Genomic DNA, 21,460 nt, shown 5'->3' with positions numbered 1-21,460 from the left:
ACTCAAGTGTTTTGTATGAGAAGGTGTGAATAGAACCATCGGGTTGGAGAACGTAGCATTGTTCCCTTGCTGAAGACAGAACACTGATTCATATGGTTTATGCTCAAGTCTCTGCAGTGGTGAAATTTATTTATTTTTTAAAAGTTATTTTATTTCACTTGTCATTCAGAAATAGAAATCACTCAGAACAGCTTACAAAGCATAAAAACAATAACAAATCACTAGAATAAATTAACCAGCTAAAGGCTGCGGCACATACACACAAAACCTAACAGATAATAAATAAAACTTAAAGAAAGTAGGAAAGTCAGATGCTTGCTCCCAGAGAAATCTTCACGTTTGCTGGTGAAGCATATATAAAGTGGAAGAGGTGTGTGTTCTAATCTCTTGAGGCTGGGGGTTCAGCAGATGGAGTACTAGTATCAACAAGTCCTTTCCAGTATTGCCATTAACTGTGTCTCTGAAGATAACAATGCTATCCAAGAGGGTGTAGGACCTGAACTTAAAGGATGTACAATTTTCCATGTTCAGTTTCCAAGGTAACAATTGCATTGTTGACACAAGGGACAAATTATGGAAACACAAGGGACAAATGTCAAACCAGGATTTGACATTTGGTAATAACTTAAGAACCCTTGATTGCTATTCAGTCCTGTTTACTGGGTTTCCAATGTCCGCATGTACCTTTATCTCAGTTGTTTCTCTTTCAAGTCTTGTTTTGTAGCTAGAGAACCATTGCCATTTTGTCCACGATCTGTATCCTCACCTGGTCATGGGGCCATGTATAAATATAAGCACCGTGTCATCTCTTTCCTATGTCTGAGGAAGTGGGCATCATCCATGAAAGCTCTCATTTAAAATATAGCCACTCTTCTTTAAGGTGGCACAATATTTTTGCTTCTTAGGTTTGTGTGTATGTGTTTTCTTGTTGCTTTTTTGGTCTGATTGGACAGATCAATACACTGACTTATTTGAAAACTGTAAATTTTTGTAGGTTTTATGATGAGCCTCAACGGGGAATAGCACACAGCTTAAACGGATGGGGATGAAATGTCAACCCCATTGCAGGTTCTTGATTGAGTTCTTGGACTCCTTCCGGCAGCTGGAATCTGAAAGTCCTCACCAAGTTGGTAAAGAAAAGGAAGAGTTCCATCTTTGCCATCTGTTCCCCCAAACACATCCTAGCTCCTGCAGAGGAAAAATGCAGAAAACATCAAGTGAGGAAGGTTCCATGTTGGCTACTCTCCAGCCCAACATCGTTGGTCAACAACCAGTTTTGACCCTAAGAAAAGAATTTCAATCGATGGCCTCATAGTCACCGGCCCTTGAATCCCATTCATCTGCTTCATAACCTTTCCTTCTGCCCCACTGGGGCTATTGCTGCCACAGTTGCCACCAACACTCAGTGCCAGCCTGTGTGGGCAATCGCCATTACCCTAGAACCCTGTGAGATCATGAAGTAGAACATCTCAGAAGGTCCAGTCATGGAGCATTTTAGGAGTACTGTATTTAAGAAGGTATTTGAGGGGTTGTGTCATTCTCAGTAGCAGCTCTAATTTTGGCTGTGCAGCTATTGGCTGAGGTCAATTCAGCAGCTGTTTTAGCAGGAAAATAAAACCCAACCCATACGCCACACATCCATCTTCTCTCTTTTTCTCCCTCGGTTTCTCTCCCTTTTAAATCTCATTTAGAAAATAAGTGCTAGTCCATCTAAAGCACGGTGTATGTTTTTATTTCTGTCCTGAATTCCATATTTCTTTATTCCATGCTCTTTTTGCTTGCCTGTGTATAAGGATCTGGCATGGAAAGGGGCTCCTTTTTGCTATTATCCTTAAACTGAAAGTAGCATTTTTATACTTTCACGTAAAAGGCTGTTGAGGCTGTCTTAAAAGACAATGTCCTCTCAAGATAGGTTGTAAATATACTGCAATTGAAAAAAGAACAACAACCCACTAATTATCACAGTTAAAATATATCACAGGTAAAACAAGAAAGGAAAAAATGAATTTACCTTTAAAGTATTATTTAACCCTGTTAATGAATAATAACCAAAATATGAAAATAGCTGGTGATAGCTCAAAATGGGATTTTTGGAATTTGTGGATTATAAATACCACAATTCTTCATTCTGAGAGTTCTACCTACCTTACAGGCACCTTACAGATATAGTAGGACCTTCATATCTATGGATCAGTATCCGTAGATTCACTTATCTATGGTCTAAAAATATAAAAAGAAAAATTGTGGACATATATATTCCTAAAGGTGAAGTTACCAGAACTGACCACTAGAGGCAGCCAGAGACCATGGTATGTATAGCATTCCATTGAGAAATATACGTATTTCCATAGTGGCCTTTCCAGAGTTGGGCAACTGAAGTACAGTGGACCCTTGACTTACAGACGGCTTGACTTACAGACTTTTTGAGTTACAGACTTCTCTGGCCGCAAAATTTAGGTTTGACTTGCAGACTGAGATTTGACTTACAGACCAGAAAAAAACCAAAATGGAACAAAAACGGCCTGTTACGGGATTAATCGGTTTTCAATGCACTGTAGGTCAATGGAGACTTGACTTACAGACTTTTTGACTTGAGAACTGCCTTCCAATACGGATTAAGTTCTCAAGTCAAGACCCCACTGTAAGACAGAGATCATGCTATGTTTGCTAGCATCCATGGGGGTGGGGGCTTGGAACCAATCCCCGGTGGATATGGGGATCGTACCGCACCTGAATGCAATGCACCTGGGAGAAAGGTCTAAGTTCCAGCTGTGGGCCAAGCTCCACCTAAGCTTCCTCCCCAGAAAGAAACCTAGCGCTCAGGAAGGAAGCTTGGCCTAACTGAACCTCAAAGCCACCTGACTTGGACCTTCCTCCCAGGTGCCTTGCATTCAGATATTTGTCAGGTGCCTGCAAGATAGAATTCCCAGAATGGAAAATTTTGGCGTTTGTAGTCCAGAAAATCCAAAAATCCTATTGCTACCTATGGCATTCACAACGAGAAAAAAAGGATCACCAATAAAGATAAATCAATTGACAATCCCACACCCTGAAAGGGAGGTGACTCCAGAGACATGGGGCCACCACTGAAGAGGCCTGGCCTCTTAAGACCTAAAGATACACTGAGATCTTTAACTGGTTCTTGTGCGATTTTTAAAGGGTGAAATGTAGCCATCAACGGGCCTTTGGTGTTAGGGAATGGGGGATTTAACTTCTTCTGCTATTTCCCCAAACAGAATGGGTCTTCTGGATATACCGTTTGTTCTATTAGATAGAAAGCAACCCAAGATAATTCATGTTCGGAACATGCTACGGAGGGAAAAGTTTAAACCCCTACAGCACCAGAATGCCACTCTGATTTAATGTTTTTACAGACCACTAGGGATCCCTTGACAGACTTGCCACCTTGATCTCTTTGAAATGAACTAGTAAAGGTGATGGTACCGTTTACCTGCTCCGAAGGGTAAAAATTCTTCTCTAGATATAAAATTTCCTTCTTTGTCCAGAAAGTGCTTTGGGTTGAACTCCCCAGGTGTCTCCCATTGCTTGGGATCAAGGAGAACAGAACACAGATCTGGGATAACAATGGTCCTCTGAAAGCAAGAAAGAGCTGACTCAAATTCCATCCATAGCAACAAATTGTCCAGCCGAAAGCTGTAATAAGCTAAATACCTAATTTTTAATCTCTGTCTTTCTCACATCAGCAGACTCTCATTGCACATAGACGTTCCTAACCAAGTTAATAAAGTTTCCAAGACACATTTTTTAAACCTACAAGGTGTGGTGTTGTCAGTAGTATTGTCTATTGTGCTAAAGAAAAATGATTCTGCGGTTATTCTGAAATTACCTCAATGCTTCCTTGGCCAAAGAAAGCATATTACACAAGGCTTGATTTCGAAAACATGTTGCACAGTGCTTTATTTCAAACCTCCAGCCTTGAAATCAAGAGAGGAAGGATCGTAAGAGGTAGGTGTCATAAGCACCTTGAACTTAGACCAGATGTGTGTGAGCCACCAGAAGAATTCTTTCAGAACTGGTGTCATATGGGATTTGAAAGATTTCAGTAGCTGCAGATTAGCTAGCTGCCCTTGCTTCAGCACCTACGTTATCTTTAAGGATAGCCCCATGTAGACTGCATAGCAGTAGTCTAACTGGTAAAGTCACTTGTATAGTCAGATTGGGGCTCCATGGAATGCTGTGTGACAAGGAACTATGATGTGAAGACTGGGGAGAAATTCATTGGGAACATTGCAGCCAGAGATAAGAGACCACTTTTTGAGACCTCAGCATCTGCTAACCAGGCTGGCTGGCATATTCTCAACCCTGTGGTCCAGGGTTATTTTTCCCCATTTCTGATCGCAACCGGGTGGCACCAATCAGGACTCAGTGAATGTGCAGAACTAAGGTGTCAACACATTCTATCAAAAGAGATACCATTTTTAATGCTCACAAATTGAAGGAAAGTGAATTATCCTGCAAAGATTTGTTTAGATGCCAAATTTTCATTCCAAGCCACCAAGAAACTGGGTAGTTCTGTGGATTTGCTAGGCAAGTGGATTTGCTTGACTTCCAGATTTTTGTAGACGGGTGGAAGATTCCTGCCTTTCAGATTTCGTACACTATGGATACTTCGTGTACCGAATCATCTCTTCAATGGCCACCCATCGATGGCTTTTGCTCATGGGATACCAGAATGCAGGTACCCCCATCTTCTGTACCTTGGGAATAGTGACACCATGCATGTTCACATCCTTTACACTCCGTCTGGGGATCCCAACGGGTAACATAAACTTTGCACGCAAGACCTCATGAATCACAGCATGGGTGAAGGGCAGCCTCTTTCTATCTTCAAAGCAGATTGAGTGAGAGGAACCCAAAACATCTTCAATTTCCTTGTAGACCTTTCCTGAGCGACACGGGAGAAAGTAAAGTTTTATCCTGAATACTGGTTTTATCCAGAAAAATGAGACGGGGTCAAACTAGACAATACATTGAGCTTTTTTTTTTTTAAGGATAGAATCTCCCCCAAGGTGGTGAAATTACCCAAGATGGTGTAATGAGAAAATCTGGGTTCGTATCCTGGCTCAGCTATGGAAACTCACTGGGGGTGCGCATGGAACGGGCAAAACCTCTCTTTAAATATCTCACTTACCTTAAAAGCCCTGCTCATCATCATCATCATCATCATCATCATCATCATCATCATCATCATCATCATCATCATCATCATCATCATCATCATCATCATGTGTGATCAAGTCAACCCTTTCCAGGGTTTTCCAGGTAGAGAAAACTCAGAAGTGGTTTCTCATTCCCTTCCTCTAGGGGGAGCCCCGGGACTGTGCAGATTGCCCAAGGCTCTGCAGGCTGGCTCTTCTCCCAGGAGGTCCAGTGGGGAATCGAACTCCCAACCTGCAGCTCTACAGGCAAATATGTAAACCACTGAGCTATCTATCCCGCCAGCACAGGGTTAGGGTTGTTATAAGTTAGTTCCACCTTGACAGCACATAATACACAGACAAGTGATGAGATGCTGGTTTGTCATAGTGCAGTATGCGATGGTCCTCAATTATGTAACTAGCACTTCATAGAAATCATAGAAAAGTGACGTTGGAAGGGGCCTACAAGGCCATCAAGTCCAACCCCCTGCTCAAGGCAGGAATACAATCAAAGTGTATCTGCCAGGTGATTACCTAAGTTTCTCTTGAATGCCTCCAGTGTTGGAGCACTCGCCAACTCCAGAGGTCAAAGGTTCCCCTGTCGTACTGCTCTAACAGTTAGAAAGTTTTTCCTGATATTCAACCGAAATCTGGCTTCCTTTAACTTGAGCCCATTTGGTGTGCTTTGTTTCAGCCCTGGGATACTGTTGGTCATTGGAAGGTAAATATGGGTTGAATTAGCAAGTCTGCTTGGTAAGGCTTTTGCATCTGAACAAATGTATGATTTCTCTGTCGCCTTGAATGCCAGAATTCAAGGGGAAATGGGAGACTTTACTGTAATGTGAAGAAGGCTCGAAGTTAAATCACAACAATACACCACAGATATGTTTCTATTGGGTGACAGAGGCTCATCATCCTGAATGGGTTAACTGCCCTAATTTTGGCCATGATGTTTGTGTTAATACCAACAATTCTGTTAATGGCCAGTGTCAGTAACTGTCTCTGTCAATACATTTTGCATCTACATTTGTGCTGTCATCGTGATCAACATCCAACTACAGGGCTGTGAAACGTTTATGTACCAGGACGTCTAAGAGGCTAACGCCATAAAAATCAGTCTGTTAACCTATAATAAGCCTGCTAGTCTAACAGGAACCTTCCTTTCAGTTCTTCTCATCTTTCAAGAACATGCACTGTAAATATATGTATTTTACTTTTGGAATTCCTATGAATTCAATGACACTTTTCCGGTAGATGATGGGAGGGGGTTTGTGGTAGTTGCTTTTCAGTTATGGATAAATTGCTAACCATCCCTTCAGTGTGGAATCTTGGAGGGGGCTACAAACCAAACTAAAAAACCCGAATCCCGCCCTGTAGGTATCTTTCCTGCTTTCACCACACATGTCTCTCTCACCTTGGATATCTGGATAAGCCAACATGACCACCAGTGCCCACTGCAGAGATGTAGCAGTGGTTTCTGTTCCTGCGATAAACAGGTCACAAATACATTCAGCCAGATTATCTTCGTCGTACGTAGAGGTGGGGTCATCCTTACTCTGTTTAATAATAATAATAATAATAATAATAATAATAATAATAATAATAATAATAATAATAATAATAATAATAATAATAATAATAATAATAATAATAATAATAATAATAATAATAATAATAATAATAATAATAAAAGACTGTGGAAACTCTTAAAATCAAAATTAAATGGGGAAATACAATCAAAGCGATAAAAGAGGCCCTTGTTCTAGTAATTATATATCCAGCTGGAATAATAGATTGGATTCAAAATGAATTCGAAGAATTGGATCGAAAAACATGGAAACTAATAAACATGCATCAGGTACTACATCCAAAAAGTGATGTGGACAGATTATATCTGCCACAAAAAATCAGAGGCCATGGATTGCTGCAAATACAGCAGGGAGTAGAGGAGGAAAAAAAAAAAGAAGCCTAAATGATTATATCAGTACAAGCAGGGAAAAATTACTAAAAGCAGTGAAAATGGTGACTATTTGGAAAACAACAGAAACAAAGGCTCAATATAAGAAACAACAATTTAATCCCAAATTGCTTTGGCATATTAATGCAGAGAAAATACTGTTACCTCCTCAAATCCCATGTAAGTTGGCAAATTCCTTGGCCAGGGTGTCTAACCCATCCAGATGAAGGAGAAGGTGTGTGGAATAATGTCACCATTTGCAGTTATTATTCTTTTCTTTTAAAAATCCTTACTCCATTGTGGTGTTGTTGTTTAGTCATTTAGTCATGTCTGACTCTTCGCGACTCCATGGACCAGAGCACGCCAGGCCCTCCTGTCTTCTACTGCCTCCTGGAGTTGAGTCAAATAGTGGCTAAACTGCAGTATGTACATTTGGTAGTCACATGTTAACTACTTCAATGATTATGCCCTCAACATTTTAACCACTTGGTGTGACTTATTGGCTGGAATCCTGTTGCTAAGTTTAGCAAGTCTAAGAGTAGGAATCCGTCGGGATTTAATGAGTCAAATCCTCTGTCATTTCCATCGATTCAATAGCCCTAATCTGATTGTAATGTACAATGCTAAACAACAGGATTTGAAACATTTTTTATTTTACACTATGTCCTCACCTTCTCACACAATTTTGTATATGTTTTTGCCGCACTGGCTGTTATGTTAGTTTGACTGTTATTTCAGTAAATCTTAAACACATTTTTCATTACTGGATGTAGCTTTAGCTCAAAAGTCGTTCACAGTATGGTCAATTGATCAATTTGCTGTTTGAAACAATAATTTGATCAAGGGATTTAATCAATTTGAAACAAAAGAAATGACTTGAGGTTAAGTTATTGTTGTTGTTTCTGTTGTTTTGACTTAAACACACACACACACCATAGTGCTATAGCACTTTCTGGGCAGTTTACAATATAATAATGGAAACAATGCTTTGCCCCCCGGTGATCTGGGTACTCATTTTACTGACCTCAGAAAGATGGAAGGCTGCGTGAACCATGAGCTGGCTATCTGAACCCTTTGGATTTGAATTCGGGTCATGAGCAGAGGCTTAACTGCAATACTGCAGTTTAGCCAATATGCCATGAGATTTGCTAAATGGAGCAAAGAACCCATCTTGCAAATATTGATTCTATGGGCAACGAATATTTGCAGATCATTCATACACTTACACATTTGCTGGGTTTCAAAATGAACATTTTGGGCAGAATCGTGAAGCAATGTCATGATAGGAAAGGGTGAAGACAGAAACTTAGACGTGACGAGTGTTATGAAGGGGGGTGAGCAACCTCCAGAGATCTCTGGGATGCCCATGCTCCAGCCCTTCCCCTTCCAAGGGGAGGCATGTAATGAATTGAAGGATACTGGGAATTGTAGTCCTATAAAGATGGAGTCTGTTAGGTTTTGAATAAGATGCATTAAAGGCAATGGAATGTGCGAGACTGTTTTTGCAGAGAGTTCCTTCGCCTGATATGGAGATAAAGACGGCAAGGCCAGAGGGGCCTAGAATGAAGACCAGACAAGAATACCGCGTAACTGGAAGCGAGAAAAGACACCTGTGGGTCTCATGTGAAATAGGGGTGGAGAGTCGTGTTAAGCAATTGCGATCACAAAAACATTGTCGTGAAGTGGATTCGTTGTGATGCGGGGTAATCGTTAAGCAGGGCACGACTGTACGTAGTAGAGATTGAGTTGTTCTTATTGTATCTAGAAATAGCAGCTTTATTTAACCATTGTAATGGTTGGATTGGAAGGACAGATCCTGAAGCTGAGGCTCCAATCCTTTGGCCATCTCATGAGAAGAGAAGACTCCCTGGAAAAGACCCTGATGTTGGGAAAGTGTGAAGCCAAGAGGAGAAGGGGACGACAGAGGACGAGATGGCTGGACAGGGTCATCGAAGCGACCAATATGAATTTGACCAAACTCCGGGAGGCAGTGGAAGACAGGAGGGCCCGGCGTGCTCTGGTCTATGGGGTCATGAAGGGTCAGACATGACTTAAAGACTAAACAACAATGGTTGGATATGTTAAAAGCTTATGCCTTAATGCTACAAGTGTATACTAATGAAAGTCTTTTATTTTCTTAATAAAAACAAATATAATTCTTAAGCTGAGGACTGGTCTCTGGATCACAGCAGGACTTACACCTAAATCTAGGGGAGATTTGAGAAGGTCGCTAAGTAGCTACCGTTGAGAGATCCTACTCTACAAGGCTGTTGTGCTGTCTAAGGAAGCACAACCCCAATGCTTGGTTACTTGGAAAGTAAGCACAGGTTTCCTTTTAAGGCCAGGATAGTCCATGGGGCTTACGCTATGCACTTCTGAGGCCTAGAGGGCCAACCTCAGAGATAAAGGGGGTAGATTTGCGCCCACCGTGACTCCCTGTCCAAACATCTCTTCAGGGAGATGTGATTATGACATTCCACACACCAAAACATATATATCTTGCAAAACTGGGTGGTTTAAACTAAAACATTGCTCTTGCATCATGAATAAAATGGGGGATGGGGAGGTGTTAAGGAATGTCATGTCATCCACCCCAATGTACTGTTTGGATGATGTTCAAACTGTTGGCCCCGGTGGTCATGCTAGCGATTTAGCGTCTCCTTCTGGCTGCAAAATGTCTCAGGTTGCAACAGGACAGATACTTAACCTTTTCTATTTGAAGGAGATAGAAATCAATGAAATCCTGGGGTTCATGCAGGGAGTGTCGCTCCTTATGTTTCTCAATCTCTCTCCTCGTGAAAGCAAGCACCAGCTCTGCGGAGCACAAGGCCTTCTGTTGAGGCCCTGGCAGTTTTTTCATCAGCCATGGGAAGATTTCACTGATCTGTAGGGAAAAAAGAAAGCCAACTCGTTCTGCTGTCCTATGAAGGCTCGGCAGGGCATCCCAGCCATTGCTTCCTTTGGATTAACACTCTTGTCCATTTTGTCTTCTCTCACATATGTTTCCATCCAATTTATGAAGAAAACTTTGGTACTGTAAGTTCTTGCATGGACGTAAACCGCACAAAGTTCCCAAATTCTCCATCGTGGCTGCTATGTTTAATATTGAAAGTAATTTTCTTCTCATGCAGCTCTTAAAGATGGATCGTATTCTACCTGCCTGCCATGTAAAGGTAAAGGTAAAGGTAAAGGTTCCCCTTGATATTTAGTGCAGTTGTGGTCTGACTCTACGGTACGGTGCTCATCCCCGTCTCCAAGCCGCAGAGCCAGCGTTTGTCCGAAGACAGTTTCCGTGGTCACGTGGCCAGCGTGACTAGACACAGAATGCTGTGACCTTCCCACAGTGGTGGCACCTAATTATCAACTCACATTTTTACATGGTTTTGAACGGCTAGGTTGGCAGGAGCTGAGACAAGCGATGGGCGCTCACTCCGTCACGTGGATTTGATCTCATGACTGCTGGTCTTCCGACCTTGCAGCACAGAGGCTTTTGCGGTTTAACTCGCAGCGACACCACGTCCCTGACTAGCAGAAAAGAGGGACAGCCACCCTAATTCAATACCATATGGATTGGAAAGCATAGATAAATGAAGAATGTGAAGGTCCCTTTAGGGAATGGAGAGATTAGTCACTATAGCAATTCTGGTAAATCCCTTTAAGCTGTTCTTTGTTGCTATCTTCCTCTTTTAGTATAATTTTATAAGTGGATGTAAAAGGACTCTCTCACTCTCTGGAATTTTACCTTTTCCCTACCCATAACCATTCCCTCAGCCCCAAAATCCCCTCACCCCCAATCCTGTCCCCATTAAAAAGGAATAACAAAACATGGGCTGAATAGAAAGGATTCAAAGCCTGACTTTTAAGGACTAAAACTCGCTGCTGGAATAACGTCATTGGTCAGATCTGCTTGTGCTCACATGAAAAGTGACATTTCCAATTTTTTTTCTTTTTCTGCTGAAGAAATAGTTGACATTTTGGAAAGTTCTGGTCAAAAAAGGAACGGAGAAGGCAATGAAAGGGAACACGACGATGTGGATGAACAGATCGTCAAACATAGGTTTTTCCCTGACAAACCCAAAACTTAACAAGTCTGACGTTAGGGTTCTGTGAACACCCATGGACTCAGGAAGAGGGAAGGAGACAACTCACACCATGGACGAAGCTGCCTCCAAATTTTAGCAGATAATCAACAGCGGCCACCAGCTTCTGGAATTCTTCATCTTCAAGAGAAAACCGGTATCCAAAAGCCAAGACACATATCAGACTGGAAACAGCATTAGTAAGCGCTAGTAAAGGATCAAACGGTTGCCCTGGAAATAAAATAATTTCGGTTAATGTATAACTATTATTCTGCATTGCCTGTTACTACAGAAATGTATCCTGATGCAGCTTCTGTTACAATGGGAGGCAGTTTTCCCATTACTACTGAGTATCGCATACCTTTTGTTTTTGCAAAGATTTCTACCAGCTGGAGGGCCTCCTCTTCAATCTGGTGCTCCATGCCTTTTTTCCCCAGTCCTAGAGCACGCATAGTAGCTACGCCAAAACGCCTCTGCTGTTTCCAGGTGTGCCCATTGGCAAGTACAATACCTGAAAGGATCAATAACGAGAAAGAAACCATTACATGCAAACAGAATTCATTTTAGGTTAGTGCAACCACCCTTAGCCTTCCAAGGAGCATGCCAGCGTTTGGAGAACTGCAGCCAACGTGCACCTCAACCAGGGAAGCGAATAGAGAGCTTCTAGACTCATAATGAACAGAGCATCCTCTTGGTTTAATAGAACGATTTGTCCTAAATGAAAGTGGTCCAAGACGTTTGCTTTTGGAGTCCAAGGCTCGCCTTCTCTGTGTTTTAGCACTGTTGGCTTGCCTGTCTTGGAAGAGTTGGACAGCGAACCAACTTTAGCAGAAATAAATACAAGGATGTGATACCAGGAGATCTGCAAGCGGGATCTGAAGGCCTTAGGAATGGGCCTCCACAGATGGGAAAACTTGACCTCTGAGCTTTCAGCCTGGAGGCATGCGGTGCATCATGGCCTCTCCCAATTTGAAGAGACCCTTGTCCAGCAGGCTGAGGCAAAGAGGCAGTCACGAAAGCAGCAAAATCAGGGGACGGGATAGATTGTATTTGTCTTCAGTGTGGAAGGGATGGTCACTCTCGAATCGGCCCTCTCAGCCACACTAGAGGCTGTTCCCAGACCGCTATTCAGAGCACGTTACCATAGTCTCTCGAGACTGAAGGATGCCTACATATAACACTGTTGGCTTGCCTAAGGAGATGGTTGAGGGGATGGGAGTGTGTGTATATTTTTTAAAAAGCCTTCACTGTGAGTCAGCTGTACCAGCTGCATGATCCTTTTTGTGGCCTTGTATAGGCATCCTTCAGTCTTGAGAGACTATGGTAACATGCTCTGAATCGAGGAGTGTCCTCTCCAGAGCATGAAGCCCGGGTAAGGTAATATGGAGGATAGGCTGTTACCCAAGCAGCAGATCCCCCCTCTCCACATTGCTGAAATGGTCTAATGGAAAGGCAAGAGCCAATACAACTGTTTCCAGCAACGTCGCAGGAGTTGGCAGAACGACACATGCTGCCTTCGGGACTCCAGCTCCGGATTTTGCCTCGAGGTTAACTCCTGAAGCCTTTTCCATGAGTGGATATAGCCACAAGGCAGTGGAGGTTTGAAATCGGAGTTTTCCTTCTCCTAGATGGGCTGCCTTCCATGGCTGACGAGCCCCACCTACTGGGCCTGCTCTTTAATAGTGCAAAAGTATGATCTGATCCTTAAAACTTTCCTAACTCCCAGGCTTATGCAAATCTAATTGGCTTTCCTATTTACCATATTAAGGCCAGAGATACAATTTGAGAATTTCGCACGCCGTTAGGCCATTTTTGTGGCCATCCACTGCATTTTCATTTGGAACCACTCGCCATGCTGCAGAGAGTGTAATGATTCACCATTCCCCACTTAGTCTCAGGCTGAAGGTTTTCTGCCTCAAGATCACATTTCCAGGGACCCCAGGCAGTTTTCCATGTTTTGGTTATTTCCACCACCCGAGATTTTCGGGTTTCAAGGGACTGTCGGCACTTTATCAACCTGTGGACCCTTCAGAAATGTCCAAAGGGCCGAGACGGGACACCGACCTGCACCCCCCTCTCCCTGTTAGCCTGTAGACCAGACTTTAGAAGGTTTATTAAAAGAAATCATATAAAGAAAAATAACAGAATGAAACAGATGGTTGACAATGGAAAATAACAAGTTCAAGGTTAGAAAAATAATTGTTATGTGGATACACATTGCCAATTAGGACAGTAAGATTCCAAGCTTATCCTTACTAATAGGAATAAGCTTCAGGCCTGCCTAGCCAGGCTGCTTGGACATTCCCTTTATCTTATACATTTTGACTCCTCAGGGTTTTGGAAAGCCCATTTCATCAATGGCTTGTAAGCTCCCTTTGAATACAGCAGGGAGCCTGAGGGTACATAGACTGTCCAGACAGAAAACTCAGTGACTTCAAAAGCTCTTTGAAAATCAAGATGTCCTTTGAAAATCTGGATGCAGGGAAAAATCACACCTCCTTCAAGATTCGCTCAGCAGAATGAGAGTATGTTTAATTAATCCAACAAATCACTAAAACCCAGTTTCCCACAGAGAGCAACACCCAAAGTCGGCATGGCTGTTTTGGAATGAAAAACCAAAAAACTGAAACCACTGTGCTTTGCACAATCACCATGTATGATTATTTTTAGACTTCGAGTTCTGCGTAGGTAAATAAAACTTGTGGAATTAGCAGTCCTCACTTTTGTTGCCAGCGGTTTAGACATCAATGGCTGTGTGTTACGTTATTTTGAGGGGACAGCACATTGACACTGTTATACAAGCTGTATACTCACTGCTTTACAGTGTCATTTCTTCAGTGTTGTCACATGAAAAGATACAGTGGTGCCTTGCTTAACGGGGATAATCCGTTCCAGAGAAATCGCTGTAGAGCGAAATCCTCTGTAAGTGAAATAAAAAATCACATTGAAATGCATTGAAAACCCGTTCAATGCATTCCAATGGGCTGAAAACTTACCGCCCAGCGAAGATCCTCCATAGGGGCGGCCATTTTCGGTGCCTGTATAGCGAGGAGTCCGTCCAAAAACACAGCGGGGAGCCATTTTACACAGCGGGCAGCCATTCTGAAGCCGCCAATCAGCTGTTTTAAAATCGTCATAATGCGAAGAATCGGTTCCCGAAGCAGGGAACCGATTGTCACAAAGCGGATTTTGCCTATTAAAACATCGTTTTGCGATTGCAAAAGCGATCGCAACAGTCATCGTATAGCGGTTTCGTCGTTTAACGAAGCAATAGTTAAGCGAGGCACCACTGTAGACTAAAATATTTATGAAATGTGACGGGATGTACTCACTTCTGTGATACACTGCATATATCCCAGACTTTGTGGACATATAGGATTGTATATCTTTAGTCAGATAAAAAATGGCCTCTGCTGTCTTTTTATCTGAGTGCCTAATGAGATAGCTAGCAAACAAGGTGCAATGGGAGAAACTCCAGCTGACGGATGCGTCCAGAAATTTTTATTTTGCTGAAAGAAGTACTCCTTCTTCCTCTGTTATTTCACTGGAGGAAGTAGTATTAAAACACTGCCCACTTCACAAGCACTTACCCTTCTTTTTAAACGTTTCCTTAAGCAGAGGGGTCACTGGTCTCCCAGACAAACCTTCTGAATGATTGATCAGACCTTCTTTCACTGTTTGGTATCCAGACAGTACCACGATGGGCGCACGGCCTATCCACACAGTGTAAATGTTCCCATATTGCTTAGCCAGCTGCCATGCGGATCAAGTTAGAGAAAAGATAGGTCACATTCAAAGCAAGCAGAGGGAGCATTTCAAGTCAATAAGCCAATTTCACCTTTTCTCAGCTTTGCAATGCCTGAGTGCATGTCATAGAATCATAGAACGGCCATAGGATTGGAAGGGACCTTGGAGGTCTTCTAGTCCAACCCCCTGCCCAAGAAAGGAGACCTCCTACCATCCCGAATGGATGGCTGTCCAATCTTGTCTTGAAAACCTCTCAGCGATGGGACACCCACCACGTCGTGGCTTAATGGTTCTCACCACCACCACCACCACCACCACCACCACCACCACCATCATCATCATCATCATCATTATCAGATTTATTTATATGCTGCATTTCTCTTAACAAGGGACCCAAAGTGGCTCACAATATTAACATTTATGCAATTAAAAACACAATAAATTAAAGATTAAAAGACAAATTAAACAATATATGATTTAAAATTAAATTAAAAGATTAAAACATGAAAACATAAAAAGGATTAAAATTACCTGCTAAAATGGGGTTCAGGGATTCAATTGCAATTGTTTAAAGCCTGCCTGAAGAGATAGGGTCTTTGGCTTTTTTCGGAAGGATAACAGGGAAAGCGCCTTCCTGATCTCCCATGGGAGAGCGTTCCATCACCTGGGAGCTGCCACTGAGAAGGCCCTCCTCTCCCGGGTGTCCCCATCAGCTGGGCTTGTGCTGGCGAGGGGACCAAGAGGAGGGCCTCCTCTGCTGATCTTAATTGCCGAGAAGGCGCCTATAGGGAGATAAGGTCCTTCAGGTAGCCTGGACAGAAGTTTTCCAATTGGTGAAAAATAAAGCTTTTAACCTGCTTTTCCACTGCACTGTCCACAGACATAGGCAGCTGGCCCTTTATCCTCACCCTGCTCAGGTCTTGCAAAGGGTAAGCTGTGGCTTCTTTAATGGAGTCCATCCAACTCATCCTTGGCCTTCCCTCTTAGCCTGCTGCCTTCCACTTTCCCTCACATTGTGGTCTTTTCCATTGAGCCTTGTCTTCTCATGATGTTGCCAAAAGTCTCTCCGTCTAATCTGGATTGAACTTCGGTTTATGACCTTTCATTTTGGCTGCCACAGTAGCCAGACACTAGTTAATCTCCTTCACTACCTTACCTGCATCTAAGGAAAGAGACAAGCAGGGCTGTGTGTCATCAGAACACAAAGCAAGGATGTAACACCTCAATGGTCCAGCTAGCCCAGAATCAGCTGACCTGACCTGATCCTGTTCATGTATCTTCTGTACCCATGTTGGGCTAGTTAGCCATCTGTGTGCCAATCAATGCGCTAATCCCCAACCTTAACTGCTCATTTCTTTCTTTCCCCTTTAATTTGTGAGTATGATGGACACGGTCTTAAAAAATGAAGGATGAACTACAATCAGCAGTGCATTCTAAATCCCTGGGTAACCTCAAAAACGGGTTTTCTGAACCTGTTAAATAGCAGGAGGGACAAGTAAGAGATGGAGAGAAATTTGTACACTCTCATATCAATGCAAATTGACCTAATAATCTACACTTGCCAAAATAGTGGGCAAACTGAGATTCAGCTGTTTTGTTGTTGTTGTTGCTATTACCAGTTTTCCAGTTTAATGTAGTTACATTTGTGATGCAGGTCTCCAATTTGCAGCTCTAGGAGAGGATCAAGAAAGTTCCAGTGCCCAGTGATTCCTTCCTGCTTCCTCCTTCCTTGGCCAGCAATAATGCATTAGTTCATTTTGGAGTCTAGAATTTAAAGTCATGGACTCTCCACCACCTTTTATGTAGTACCGGCTTCTTTGCAGATGAAAGGGAAACCATGCCACTAGCAGCAAAGCCGGGACCAGAGCTTCTTGGAATACAGTTCTCATTGCCACAACTGTTGTCTATATTGGCCAGGTCTGATAGGCACTGGACATTTATCAATGACACTTCTCGTCTATGCATACAAAGCTTGAGCACTCTGAAAAGGCTTAACGCAAAGCAGATTTATATAAAGTCAAGAGGAGCAATAAAAGGCAACTCAAAAATCTCTTCCATGAAGCCAGCCCCATTCTGCTAAACATGACAGTTTAATGAATAGGGTTCTGTATCACTCTCTAATGTCTAGAAGTGAGGCCCATACTCATGTACCATGCAGAAGCTAATTTCCCAAACAAGGGGCCACCACAGAAAAGGCCCTGTTCCTTGCTGTCAGGTTTGGGATCATGCTTCTTAACTGGATATACAGTGGTATCTCTACTTACAAACGTTTCGAGTTACGAACAGCTCCATTCGCAAAATGTTGCTTTGACTTGCGAACAGAGCTTCGACTTACGAATGAAAAAAAACTTTTCCTGCCCTTTTTTTGACCTGAGTTCATCTTGGTCAAGAGAAGAAGAAGAAAATTTTTCCCCTAGTGATAGAGTACAGATTAACCAGCTTTGCATTAGTTCCTTGCATTAGTGCCAGTTTTTGTATATATAATAAATACTGTACTGCTGCTCTTAAAAATATATCTGTGTCATCCTCCAGTAGAAATGGTTCCCAGGGGCAGTTTACAGACAGAAGGTATAAACCATGATAATATATGCAATAAAACCCATAAAACATGAGCAGGGCCACAGTTAACACTGGCTTTTAGAAAGTAGCATTCAGTCCCGCTGCCCCTTCATTGCTGTACCTGTTCCAATAACATTACAGTACTGGTATTGCTCAACATCTGAAAAACTAAGATCATGGCCACTGGTCCCATCACCTCCTGGCAAATAAAAGGGGAAGATATGGAGGCAGTGACAGATTTTACTTTCTTGGGCTCCATGATCACTGCAGATGGTGACAGCAGCCATGAGATTAAAAGATGCCTGCTTCTTGGGAGGAAAGCAATGACAAACCTAGACAGCATCTTAAAAAGCAGAGACATCACCTTGCCAACAAAGGTCTGCATAGTCAAAGCTGTGCTTTTTCCAGTACTGATGTATGGAAGTGAGAGCTGGACCATAAAGAAGGCTGACGGCCGAAGAATTGATGCTTTTGAATTGTGGTGCTGGAGGAGATTCTTGAGAGTCCCCAGGACCGCAAGGAGCTTGATGAAAGCATCAGGAAAGTTTCCTCCTTGTTCTCTTTGGAAGATAAGAGTCTTACTTCTCTTATCTTCCAAAGTGGTCTCCTGGTGTTTGGTGAAGTTATCTACTTCAGAAAGCAAGCTTGGTAAATGAGAACAGTTATGTAGACCCAAGTCTTACATCACTACCTCCAATCCCCATTTAATTCCTCCTTTTTGCCTTGAGATCCCATGATGCTCAAATAAATCCACCTCTGAAAGTGAATTTTGAGCCTCATAGTGTAGTGATTAAACTGCAGTACTGCAGTCAAGCCTCTGCTCATGAACCTGAGCTTAATCCTGATGGGTGCAGGTAGGCAGCTCAAGGTTGACTCAAACCTTCCATCTTTCCAACATCATAAAATTACCTAATGCACTGGGGGGCAAGTTGATGTTTGCATAATTATGTTATAAACTGCCCAGATAGTGCTCTAAGCAGTATGGCACAGTACATAAGTCAAAAAAACAACATTGCAAATTAGTACTTCAAATTAGACAGTGTTTGATACTATGCAATTTCAAGGTTGTGTGGCTTTTTCCCTGGAGTATCTGGTAAGGGAACTGACTTCCCAGAAAAGAAGTACCAGATCTGAGCCTTCTTACAAGATTAAAAAAGTGTACCGTGGGGAAGTATTTAATTTATGTGAAGAAACTGAGGAATGGGGGAATATGGAACATGAGATTAAGTTACTGGAAGCTTTGATGCTTCTTTGTGGGTATTGGGAAGCTGGCCAAACAAGCAGAGGTCAGTAGGTGCCCAGAATAAAAGGACAATTCACACCTTTCATTTATCTCCTGTTAATGAACACATCAAAGGAATGACTAAATGGGGAACTGACACCTCCATGCTTATTTTTTATTAGAGGGCATATCAAAGCAGCCCAGAAAGGAATTGAATGCTTTCACTTTAATTCTGGACTTGAAAAAAACAAGTCCTCTTCCCTCCCCTGGAGTTATGGAGATCGCAACTGTGAGAAAAGAAAATCGGAAGGAATATACTGTATGTTTGTTCTGAGGTGCATGAAAAAGGATTGAGATGTTGATGGTAACAGGTACTGTATGTGATTGATCCTGGTTTATTTGTATAAAAGGCGATTAGGAAAACTAGTTAGCTTAGCTTGCCTGTTTGCTTACCTACTGTTTGATGAAGCTATACCAGGGAATGATGCCTTCTGTGTATGCCCCAGATCCAAGCTACTGCTCTGCTAAGGTGTATTAGGCAGATAAATTTAGATGTTGTTTTCTAGTGTGTTTCTCTTACATTGCCCGAAACAGTCTCTGTCTTTTGCTACAAGTCTCTCTTGCAACTTTCTTGTAATATTTTGGAACGTTTACGTTTTAACCCCCACCCTCGCCCTTTTTAATAAAATACAAAAATCCTTTCAAGCAGCTGTCTGGATGTTTGGCTGAGAGGGCTGTGGTACTAAAAGCAGGTCTCGCCTTGACCCAGGTACCGGGATTTTGGTACTTGTGAGTAGGTGGGATGGCAGCTCTTTCTACCTTGCCAGGTTGGCGCATGCTTCTTATGGATTGTTTTTAACTCCCTGGAAGCATGGACAGGGCAGAATAAATTGGAGTGCTTGGGGAATAATACAGTCTGCTTCCTTAGTCTCCTCTCCAGCTTGCTTTCCCCTGGTCTCATCCACCTCAAGAGAAAAAGGGCATTGTGGCAGAGTGGTTAGCTCTGGGTCATTGAATCTCAGCGGGGCAGGATAAGAAAACTACAAAATTACACATTGTCACCAGTGTCAAACTTCTGACAGGTTTGGGCTTTAATGAGACTGGTATGCTATGGTCTCAGCTGTTATTTTGATTAAGTGGAAGAGCATGCAGAGTAGAATAAGGGTGGTACACCACAGATATTTCACCTGATCCCAGTTCTACCTTTGGTTCCACCTTAATCGGGCGACCAGTTGACAACCCCCATTCGTTTCTATATAAGTCAATGGGCGTCGTTCAGTTTAATGGAAGAAAGTAAATCAAACCCGTTATGTTGCCGAGTATCTTGCTATTACGTAATAAAACAAATCATTATTGTCAGAGTAGTAATAAGCCGAAGGACATGATTGATAAGACGGGATCAGTAGAATGACATCCTTCCCACATTAATAGCTCTGTGTACATGTAGGTATCCCTGGGATCTAGGGTGGCTCAGGGACCACAGTGGTGCCTCACTTCAAAAATTCGGGAGGAGGAACCCACCCTGCCCCAGTCATGAACCCTCTCATCTAGGATACCGAATATTTGTGAAATGATCCACAGTTTCTTTAAAGAGACCACAAATATCACAAGGCGTGCTGTCAAAGAGAAGTCTCTTGTCCCCAAGAATCATTGTCTGGAATGCATTGTTAATAACAACACATTTGCCATCATCATAACCATTGGGAACAAAAGTGAGTCCTAATTCTATCCACTAAAGCTGATTATGATTTTTCCCCCTCCCGAGGGAGAAGTACCTTAATGAGAAGGTCTGGAGCCAGTCGGATCCCAGTTCTCCAGATTCCTCCAATGATCGGAAGCGGGAAAGGTCCAGGAGGGTAGCATCTGTATAACCGGAGCTGTTTCACATAGTGCTGAACCAGAAGACCTGCCATCAAAAGCATCAAAAATGCCCAGATGCCCAACATTTCCCTTCTCTTTCAAGGTCCTTTCTCTTTCAGCCAGTCTAGCAGAGGTAGAGTATTGAACGTATTTCCTCCAACGGATCGTCTTTCTTCTTTTCCTTTCTCTCAGGGGTTGTCAGTTCTGTTCTCCTCTGTTTTTCCATCCATGGAGTAATGCAATCATGAATGGGATTTGTTCTTACTTGCCAAGGAATATTAGTGTCAGGGCTGAGATGGTTATATGTGATATTTTTCAATTAAGTAGTTGACAGAAGGACAGCTTTGCTGAGCAATCCTACGCCCCCATTTAATGGGAAGGGAAGAAAGGAGCCATCGCTACACCAAAGCAACCTTCACAAAATCTTATAATTACACAGTCTAGAAGAGGGTGAATACACTGCTCTGAAAAACTAAGCACCAAAAGATGATGATGATGATGATGATGATGATGATGATGATGATGATGATGATGATGATGATGATGATGATGATGTCTTGGTTTTCCTCAACACTACAGTCAATACTTATCACAAAGTCAGTGATAAGTCTTTCTTTCTTTCTTTCTTTCTTTCTTTCTTTCTTTCTTTCTTTCTTTCTTTCTTTCTTTCTTTCTTTCTTTCTTTCTTTCTTTCTTTTCTCTCTCTCTCTCTCTCTCTCTCTCTCTCTCTCTCTCTCTCCTCTGGGGAGACTCTGGTTTCAGTACATTATTTTCAAGCCCTTTCCCAAACACATCCTCCTTTGTGAATTTTCTGTGTGGAGTTCTCCTATATCTTACATCTGGAACCTATAGTGATATCTCTTCTGATCTCCACCCA

General features: G+C 42.4%; 1 protein-coding gene across 1 annotated transcript; it reads right to left on the bottom strand.

The window, feature by feature from the left end:
• Window positions 1-995: 995 nt before the first annotated feature.
• LOC110091597 (cytochrome P450 2J2) lies at window positions 996-20,816 on the bottom strand. The gene is made up of 9 exons (XM_078389752.1): window positions 20,499-20,816; window positions 14,786-14,948; window positions 11,557-11,706; window positions 11,266-11,426; window positions 9,824-10,000; window positions 6,574-6,715; window positions 4,719-4,906; window positions 3,452-3,593; window positions 996-1,188 (listed from the first exon to the last, which is right to left on the bottom strand). Exons 1-9 carry the CDS (start codon window positions 20,667-20,669, stop codon window positions 1,010-1,012), a joined length of 1,473 nt encoding a protein of 490 aa, XP_078245878.1. The 5' UTR covers window positions 20,670-20,816; the 3' UTR covers window positions 996-1,009.
• Between the last annotated feature and the right edge of the window lie 644 nt (window positions 20,817-21,460).

Source organism: Pogona vitticeps, chromosome 3, assembly GCF_051106095.1.
Source record: "Pogona vitticeps strain Pit_001003342236 chromosome 3, PviZW2.1, whole genome shotgun sequence".
In the NCBI taxonomy this organism is placed as follows: domain Eukaryota; kingdom Metazoa; phylum Chordata; class Lepidosauria; order Squamata; family Agamidae; genus Pogona; species Pogona vitticeps.
Note: the sequence above shows the minus strand (reverse complement) of the source record. Positions and strands in the feature narration are given on the sequence as shown.